The sequence below is a fragment of the Monopterus albus genome, unplaced genomic scaffold (assembly GCF_001952655.1).
Source record: "Monopterus albus unplaced genomic scaffold, M_albus_1.0 scaffold53.1, whole genome shotgun sequence".
Taxonomy (NCBI): Eukaryota; Metazoa; Chordata; class Actinopteri; order Synbranchiformes; family Synbranchidae; genus Monopterus; species Monopterus albus.
The window spans coordinates 700165-709166 of record NW_018127933.1 but is presented as its reverse complement, the minus strand read 5'-3'; the positions used below and the strand labels follow the sequence as shown (position 1 = coordinate 709166).

The 9002-nt window shown below is 38.1% G+C and overlaps 1 protein-coding gene across 5 annotated transcripts in view; it reads right to left on the bottom strand.

The window, feature by feature from the left end:
- Positions 1 to 7345: 7345 nt before the first annotated feature.
- LOC109961276 (BMP/retinoic acid-inducible neural-specific protein 3-like) overlaps positions 7346 to 9002 on the bottom strand; it is a 42059-nt gene continuing 40402 nt past the window's right edge. For all 5 annotated transcript variants that reach the window (XM_020601964.1, XM_020601965.1, XM_020601968.1 and 2 more), the window contains one exon: positions 7346 to 9002. This exon is cut by the window's right edge and continues 182 nt beyond it. In XM_020601964.1, the coding sequence (XP_020457620.1) occupies positions 8068 to 9002 (935 nt within the window). In that variant the 3' untranslated portion in view covers positions 7346 to 8067.

The window sequence follows — 9002 nt, the reverse complement described above, 5'->3', positions numbered from 1 at the left end:
GCAGTCATTATTTATACTTCACAAAAGGGCCATAAGAATTGTCCATAAGCTTGGCTACCAGGATCATACTGGTGCATTATTCATACAGTCTGAATTGTTGAAATTCTTTGATCTAGTGGAATACAAATCTGCTGTGTTTATGTATAAAACTAGAAACAATCAGTTGCCAGGTGGAATTCAAAAACTGTTTGAGACAGATGGAGGATATAACGTAAGAGGCCATTTAAATTTAAAAATTTACTCTATACGTACAACAAAAAAAAGTTTTTGTATATCTGTAAGTGGTGTAAAACTATGGAACAAATTACAGGATGATTTAAAACAATGTACAACCATAAAGGGGGCTGTATTTTAAGGTATAACAAAGAGGAGGCATAAGTGCAGATTATATAGGAGTACTAGGGGTGTGGTGTATGATAATAAAATTAATGTATAGACTTTGCATTAATCTTGTGGATTTGAGAGGTGTTGATTAAGTGAATGTAGTTTTATTTAACAATGTTATTTCGTATAGTTAGTACAGGAAGATCTGTAATGATGAATTTGTATTAGAGTGCTAGTGGAGTGATCGTGCTGTAGGTTGTTTGGTGCTGGATGTCAGGTGCATGTTGGGGGTGGTCCTTGGTGGTTTCTGGGGGCTTGGTGGTTGTTGGAAAGTTTGATGGCGCTTACATAACTATACCATGGTCTAAGAAAGGGGGTAGAACTAGATAAGTGCGTACTTCTTTCTACTCCCTTTCAAGCATGTAATGGTGGTAGTGTCTGTAAGGTACTTTATGAATGTGATATGATTGAATTGTGTACTATTTTGTTTTTATATTCTTATTAGTTCTTTTTGTAGTGCATATGTACTATGTTTTTTCTTTTCTCACAATTTTGTTTCTGTAATGCTATTTTATCTTTACATGCTTGGAAAAATAAATACATTCAAAGTAGCTTTAATAACACAAGGATGTGCATTATTTTTCAGTTGCATATGCAGTTTAATATTTGAATATTTTTAAACACAGGGAAATGGGAGTTTATTTTTTCATTTGCATAATATGACACATTCCAGAGACAGAAAATGTAAATGTTCTTTCAGGTGGGATTTGATGAAATTGCTCCTAGACTTGATTTAATTGCTCAAAGGTGGGTGCGTTTTTGTGGGTATGTAGTCTCTAGAGAACCACACTTTCACCTACACCTGTTTCGCCAGCACTGGAGGCAGCAGGTGGAAAATAATTACAAACACATAGAAATGAAAAAGAAAATTTTTGCCCAACTGATTTCCAAACACAGCCTGAACCCGGTAGAATGCTCCATCACAACCACTGCTGCGAGGAATAAGCTGGTTGCTCAAATCATATTTGATAGGATTATAATGTCTGCCCCCACATATATAGTTAGTCATCAAATTGTAAAGTTGTACCACTTTACATAAAGAGAAAAGTGCTGTATGTCAATGAAATTGCACACATTTGACAGTTTGCAAAACAGTTACAAAGTAATGTATTTTTTCAGTGTGTTTAAATTTGCAAATATTTATATATTTTTTTGTTACTTATGAGCAGGGGTAAGAGTAAATCATAACATTTGACATGGTCTCATCTTGTAATATTACAACTATTAGCAAACAGTTGGCTAACAGACCCGGAGCAACATTAGCATTCCTTTGGAGCCGTGATTGAGGCGACCTGACAAATACAAATCCAGTATTTGTTTTCCTTTTAGTTTAGTTTTGAACTCCACCAGCTCCTGAGGGAAATATGTGATTAAATATTCTACTATTGTAAGTTCACACTTTGTCTGTTGGCCATATGTTGCTAGGCAGTGCACAATAGGTTTACTTGGGCTTTTTTTTTTATAAAGACAACTGCCTCCGTCTGGAAGCAGTGTTAATGAGAGTGCCGAGAGTGACCTAAAACAAAAGTTACAGGCCATAAAACCAAAACACTTGGCTGAAAGACTTAATAAAGCTGTTGTGTTTCTGGCCACATGATGGATTAAGCCCAACACTGACTTTCCTTTTTTTTTAACTTAAGGAAACTGGTTGTTCAGTGTGAACATTTTTTGAATTCCTCATCATTTGCTAACTTGTTCTTTTTCTGTGTGGTGCTGTGTTCACAAAGTGTGTTTACTGCCTATGTTAGCTAAAGACAGCTTCCTCTTCTTGAAAATGAAGTTACTGAGAGAAAAGCTTGCAGTCTGAAAAGTGAAATCCATGCTCAAAAACAGGCTAAAAAGCTCAAAGCTGAAAGTTAACTGACAACTCTCTGGGGGTCCATCATCACCAGCAACACCTTTAACAGTGGTACTGCTTTAAAAGCAGATGAACACACAACAGTAACTACAGGGATGTTTGCAGTAAGTACTTATTAAAGCTGTTTCCAAAGTCCAAAGTTAGATGGAGGCGTTCCAGTCTTTCTACTCCATTATCTCAAATATTTTATTCACTTTGGGCCTATCCTCAAATCTGATGATTTGGGAAAAAAGCTCGCCTCAGATCCAGTTTGCACGTCACGCCTGAACAGAACTTGGCAGAGCTGATTGAGGGACACATTTGCATTTGGCCGACCAAATCACTAATTTTATAGACCCCTTTCGCAGTTACATATTCTCAGAGTTAATGTTACTTTCAGATGGAATTAGTTCTTTATGTGCTACGATGCTTGTAGTCCATTAATTTAGTTTTATTGCCGCTAAATTAGATTCACTTACCCCCCTGGCAAAGAAGCATAATGTGCATAAAAATAACTTATACTCCTCAACATTTGTTCTCAAAATATTCAGCTCCAGTACATTGTAGGTAGGCCACATGAATACCAATGACCTTCAAAACTCCTTCATGTGTGGGATGTTTATTGCAACATGAGCTGAATGACTTTCTCATCTTTTCACTCAGATTCTTCCGGAGGTCCCAGGCTGCCTCCGCCAGGCTAGAACACCACACCTCACCACCTGCTTCGGGTTTCTGAGGGAACGTGCTCTCTGAGGCATTGAGTTGGTGATAATATCGTCACCTTGACATTCGGTGCAGACATTGCTCTTTCACTTTCATCTTTTCACATTATGTTTTAGTGCCGCTGTTAAGGCATTACGAGTTTGCATGAGCATTTCCTTTCTGCTGGAGAAAGGGTTGTGGCTCTTGGGGTCACTTTGGGAAATATATCTGATTGCAGCTTGTGTGGTGAACTGTGTAGTACGTTTTTTATAAGTTGTACAGATTGCACCGTGGGGAACTGTAACAAGGACAAACCGAGGAGAAACAACACAACACTGAACAATAAAACCAAAAGACACACTGATTGCAGGAATATTTTGACTCTCATCTCAGAATATGTGTCTCTTGAGGAGGGAAATGCTGCTACTTGAGAGTTGGAGCCAGTCACATAAATAGTGTAAATTGACCCACTTTTGACCTGTAATAAGACAAAATTTCTCTTACATGACAAAGTAACTATAAATGAAAAATTGTGAAAACAATAGATGGTTAGATTCTCTAACTGTCACTGTTACTCTGAACTCTGCTTTAATTATACTTTCATTACTGTACATGTCAGCTATTTTGTGATATACTCCAAACAAGATTGCACGAGGAAAGCCATAAATGTGTGTTTATGTGGACCACAGACTTTCCCTAAACATAGTTGTCATGCACAGATCGAAGCCCTGCTAATGAATTCTGTCGCTGAGCCTGCTGGTACTATGAGCCGATATTAAATGTAATGACCATCATTAATTGCAGTCAAGTTTGTGTAAATATCTGTTTTGTGAGATTTTTATGTGTTTACCCAAAATCTAAATCAAAATTTAAAAGTGCACTATGGACATTTTGTTTGCTGCCTGTGGATGGAGCAGTGTTTTTACAAGTGGGTGGGTACCCATTTTATTTGTATCTTCAAGGTGCAACTTTAGCTCCTGCCAAGCGGTTTCATGGAAAATTAAGCAGTAGAACCTGTGAACTTTCTACTAAATTTGTTTTTTTTTAAGTCATGCTGCTGATTGAGACTGACAAATTCTTTACACTTGGAACACGATGCACGCTTTCACCACAGCTGAAAGCAATGGAACTTTTCTGATTAAACGCCACAACAGCTCCCTTAGCCTCTTAGAGCTGAGCTGAGGCCCTGAGCTTGGACTGCTCCCTGCTGCACTGATGTGATTTTGAGATTAGTTTTACCACCAGGCATCGTTTTTTACTCCAATGTTTTGATTGCATTGTTTTAAATGATACTATAATTCTAGGTAGTTATAATTTACAGTAGAAAACTGAGGTTTATGGACTAATAGTGTCACTGTTGCACTACAGTATACTGTATCTTTAAGAGCAGGGCTTGTGTCACATTATAACTATTAATGAAAACATATTCATATATTTAAGCTGCCTAAATTAGAATTTGCTTTCAATTAACTTTGTGTTAGTTCTGATTTCTGTTTTCATCTTAAGGCCTAGAGCTGACCCCCCCTTAGTGCAGACAGAAACACCATGATTTAGTCATGTCCCACATATTACTGAGCTGCTGTGAGCTCCTGTCTGAGCATCTGATGAAAGGCTGGAGACAGTCCTTATCACCAAAGCAGCAAAAAAGTCAAAGGGAATCTTATCTTCAGTGAATTCTTTGTGGACAGAACACATGCCTATATACTGAGTAACTGTACAGACACTCTAATGGAAATCCCTGTCTTTAGTTACCACTTAATCCTTCCATTACCACCAGTATGTCCCATATTTAATGTCCACTGTCTACAGTCTTTTATTTTTGTCTTTACTAGATTTATGGACAGTTATGACTGCCTTAACATGAAAGCATAATGAAATTTGATTCATTCCATTTCCCTGTTCCCACTTGGACTCGTGGCTTAATGAAAATATCACATTTTTGGTGTGAATCCAATTAAAAGTGTTGGCTTGTTCTGACTTGCATGGAGTCACAGAGTAAAACATTCCACAAAGACGTTACTTTTGAGTTTTGTTAAACACAGATAATTTCAAACTAAATCCCTATGCAGAAAAATAATGACCAATGTGAAACATTAGACATTGGTGCATGATGGGACTTACACTCGGCTCCATTAAAAGCCGAAAGGGAGAGATTCCCTGCTGATAGGGTACAATTACAACATTAGTGTGTTACAGAGGTTCAGTTCTGATATGAAAAAAGAAATGAATGAAATATTGATGCAGGTGAGATGTGATTTAACTAGAAAAATTTGTGTTTTCCACATAACGGCTAATATTACAAAATGTCAGTGCTGCTGATGAACATCAGTTTTGTTCAGAAATGTAATTTCCACTAATCCATTCTCTATTTTTGTTCTGGGTCACAGGGTGCTGCAGCCTATCGTACCCTGGGACACATTTCCAAGCTCAAACTTTATATGTTCAGTAATGGATTTATTACAGGGACTACTAAAAGGTACATTTTTAAGATGACAAATGTACTAAAGTTATTTTGTGCTTGTTTATTTTTAGTTAGTTAGTTTCTACTGCTATAATATCATCTTGAAAGAAATGTTTCAAATTCTGCTTTGATTTCTACTTGATCTGTGCTTTCATTCTACTATTCTATCAAGTAGGATCGATTTGCATTTCCCTGATATCTTTGGCAGAAAGCACCATTGCTATCTAAGTGTGTGCAATTTAAGTCTCTGAACCTATATTTCCATGTTCACTCGTTTCATCATATTAAATGGTTAAACGTCAGAAAGGATGGTGCAGTCAGGGCTGCACACGCCACAGACAGCACAAGGCGCTTGGGGGACTTAGGAGTGCGATGCTTTTATTTCACATTAGAGCAAACTACAAACCAGTGGGAGAAACACCTGAGATAATGGGCTTTGATGCTGTGTCTTTTCCCCACTGCCTCCAGCTGCCATCCATCAGCACAAATCCAAAGGAGATCTAAAGCACAGCAATTCTCTCCCTGTTACTACAGAGCACTGTACTATATGCATAAGGGTGCATCTTAAAATCAGCCGATCAGAAGCAGCTTAAATCAGATACACAAAGATAGCAGGTAAATAGCTTTTACATCACAAAACAGAATGTTTTTTGTATATATACTGTATGTATGTATAGAGTTTTTATGTTGGATTGATGATGTCCATAGAATGAATGTGAATTTCATGAGCACGATAAACCTCATGTTATTGTAAAACACTAGCAACTATTTCTTTAAATCAGTTATGTTTTGGTTGGGCTACCTGACCTCTTAGTGAGCCATCAAAGCAAAATATAGCAGGGTTTCACACAACAAATCATTTTTTTCTGCACAATGTTCTTTCAAAATAGTATCTTAAAAGGTATCATTCAGAGATGCCATTTTGCAAATGAGTCAAATAGCTCTGAATGAAACTGTATTCATCAACCACCGAATTAACATTTTTCCAAAAAGAAATTGGTTTTAATGCAGCTCTCTGAACTGCTGCATTTGTAATTTACATTTCTCTGATTTGACACGTATCTTTCTGCTTTGAACATGGTTTCTTAAAGTAGGTTTAAATACTTAAATAATTAAATGTATAAACACCAGGTCTTGTGAAGATGCAGAAATCACTGGCTGAATTTGTGGAGCAGCCATCTGATGTGTCACACTTTCAGCAACTCCGGCTCATACAATTTATGTGCATATACTGCTAATTAGTTTTGCCAAGTATGCGAAAGACAACACAACTGCTGCCTGAATTATGTTCATCTGCTATATATTTTTTTTGCATTCAGGGAAGCATTAAGTTGTTGTACAAAAGCAGTAGTAAGGAGGCGCATGTGGCTGGTGGGTTTGCAAAGCAAAGCACTCTTACATTCCGAGCCCAGAAAAAAAAGTGCTGTGTTTAAGGTTTCTTGTTCAGTAAATCTGGATAAGGTCAGTGTTCAAAAAGTCAACAGCTAATGACAGTCTAACTGCTGTACATATTACCTGTACTTAAGTGTTGTATGTATCACAATATTTAGTGTTCCAGTGACCAACAGGCCTTTTCCACAGTGGACTTTTCAAAAACACAGGTGTTACCAGTAACATTAAAGATGGCTCCGTTCATTTGTATCTGTAAGACATAACAATGTAAGAGTGAGCCAGTGTGCACCCTACCAGAACCCTGAAACTGAAACAGCTACATGGAATTCAGCCATTAGTATTTGAATTATTTACATTTGCGACTGTGCCATGTCAAAACCTCTAATGTGAAAGACCTATTCCAATGGCTGTGTCTTGTCTGAATGCCATGATTATCATTTTTCTCTTGGTATTCCAAACACTATTTATGTTGGTGCTCAAACAGTATCACATATTTCACATGAAACATACACTATCTATAGACCACACATAAAAATGTATTTTATTTAGTGTATTAACAAACTGTAATATACATTTTATAGACAGTTTTTTTGTCACTTTTGTTTCACAAACAACAGCATTATAAAAATAAAAGCACATGTAACATATATTGTGATCATGGTGTCGTTTTCTTCTCAGCAAATCTGGAGTAATACAGTATCGATTCAATTACTTAATTTCACTTTTCTTTTCTTACAAAAATGTGCAGTAAAGAGTGACCTTTTTGTATGGAAAGCTAAAAACAATGAATTTCCAAGGTTAAAGATGAGGGCCATGATATTAAAACAATTATATATGTTTATTTTTGCACCAGGAAAATAGATGAGAAAAATACGAACAAAACCATGCTGGTGTTTTAAATGTTTATATCTGTGAGATGATTACATCGGTTGGGTAATACTTCATCAACAAAAGCTTTCGTTTACTTGTTTGAGTGAATTTGTGCAATTTACAAATGTCAGCACATTTGCAAACACAGTGATGGCTGAGTTTCAAATGTATATAATCAGTCATTATATTCATGAGAAAAGAAAAAAATCCATGAGGCAGGTTTGGTGAAATCTTCCTCAATTTTACAATGTTGTACAAATTTATATGAAAATGAGAATCTCAAATGTCACATTGAGATCCATGACGAGAATGAAAATGTCCCTCAAATGTTCCTTGCATGGCTCCAGAATTGTTCTTAACCATCATCAGGCCTGTGTGATAACTGCTCTGCCATCTGTGCACCTGGCCGCTTGCCCACTTATTAGCTACATAATTTGGTTGTTTCATATTCCATCGAGTTGGGCTGCTTGGCACTGAAAGTCTGCAGTGCTGCCTGGATCCTGGCAACGTCTGTGGTTGACAGTTTGAGCCGGTGCCGCAGCAGACAAGAGAAGAGGTCCAGAGGCTGAGCTCCGGGTGGGGAAAGCCTGTTGACCCGATCCCGGATCTCCAGCAGCTGCAGCAGGGCCGAGTCCTGCGATCCCTGAGTATACGGATAGTCCAGCTGTAAAATCAAGTCCTGGATCGCTTCCGGGTCAAAGTGCATACTATAGCCATACACCTGGATGCTGTTGATCTTCATGTAGCCTAGATTCCGTCCCGGTTCCAGGTACTCCAAAGGTTCATAATATACAGTTCCATTCCCATTACTAGAGGGTCCTCTGATCCGGCTTCGTAGGTAAAAGTGGACTGTCTCAAAAAATGTTTTCCACTTGTTTCCCAAAGTCAAAGTCCAGTTATAACAATCATAGGGAAGGTCTAATTTAGTCCTCTCCCAGTCTGGGTAGTTGTTCTGCTCAATGGGCATGATCCAACTCTCAGAATGGCTTCCCCCAAATGGGTTAATATAGACTGACAGCATGGGGTCCAAAGTGCTGTTCTTCGTAAGACAGATCTGTAGAGACATCCCCAGAAGCATATGGACATGGTTTGACTTGTATTTATTACTTTTCAGTGTCAGCAGCATCCTCTTCCTCCATGATGGGTCAAACCAGTTATTCAGTCTGACATCGTTGCTGACAAAGATCCCATGGATGCTGATGCGGTTGTCACGCTTCTGCAGAAGGTAGCGCAGCTCCAGGTCCTGCAGGTCCGTCTCAAAGCCAATGTAGTGATCAGTGGAGTCGGGCACTTCGTTGCGGCACACCCCCTGACTCAGCATGTAAACCTGGTTGCTGGTGGCGCAGCGAGAGCGGT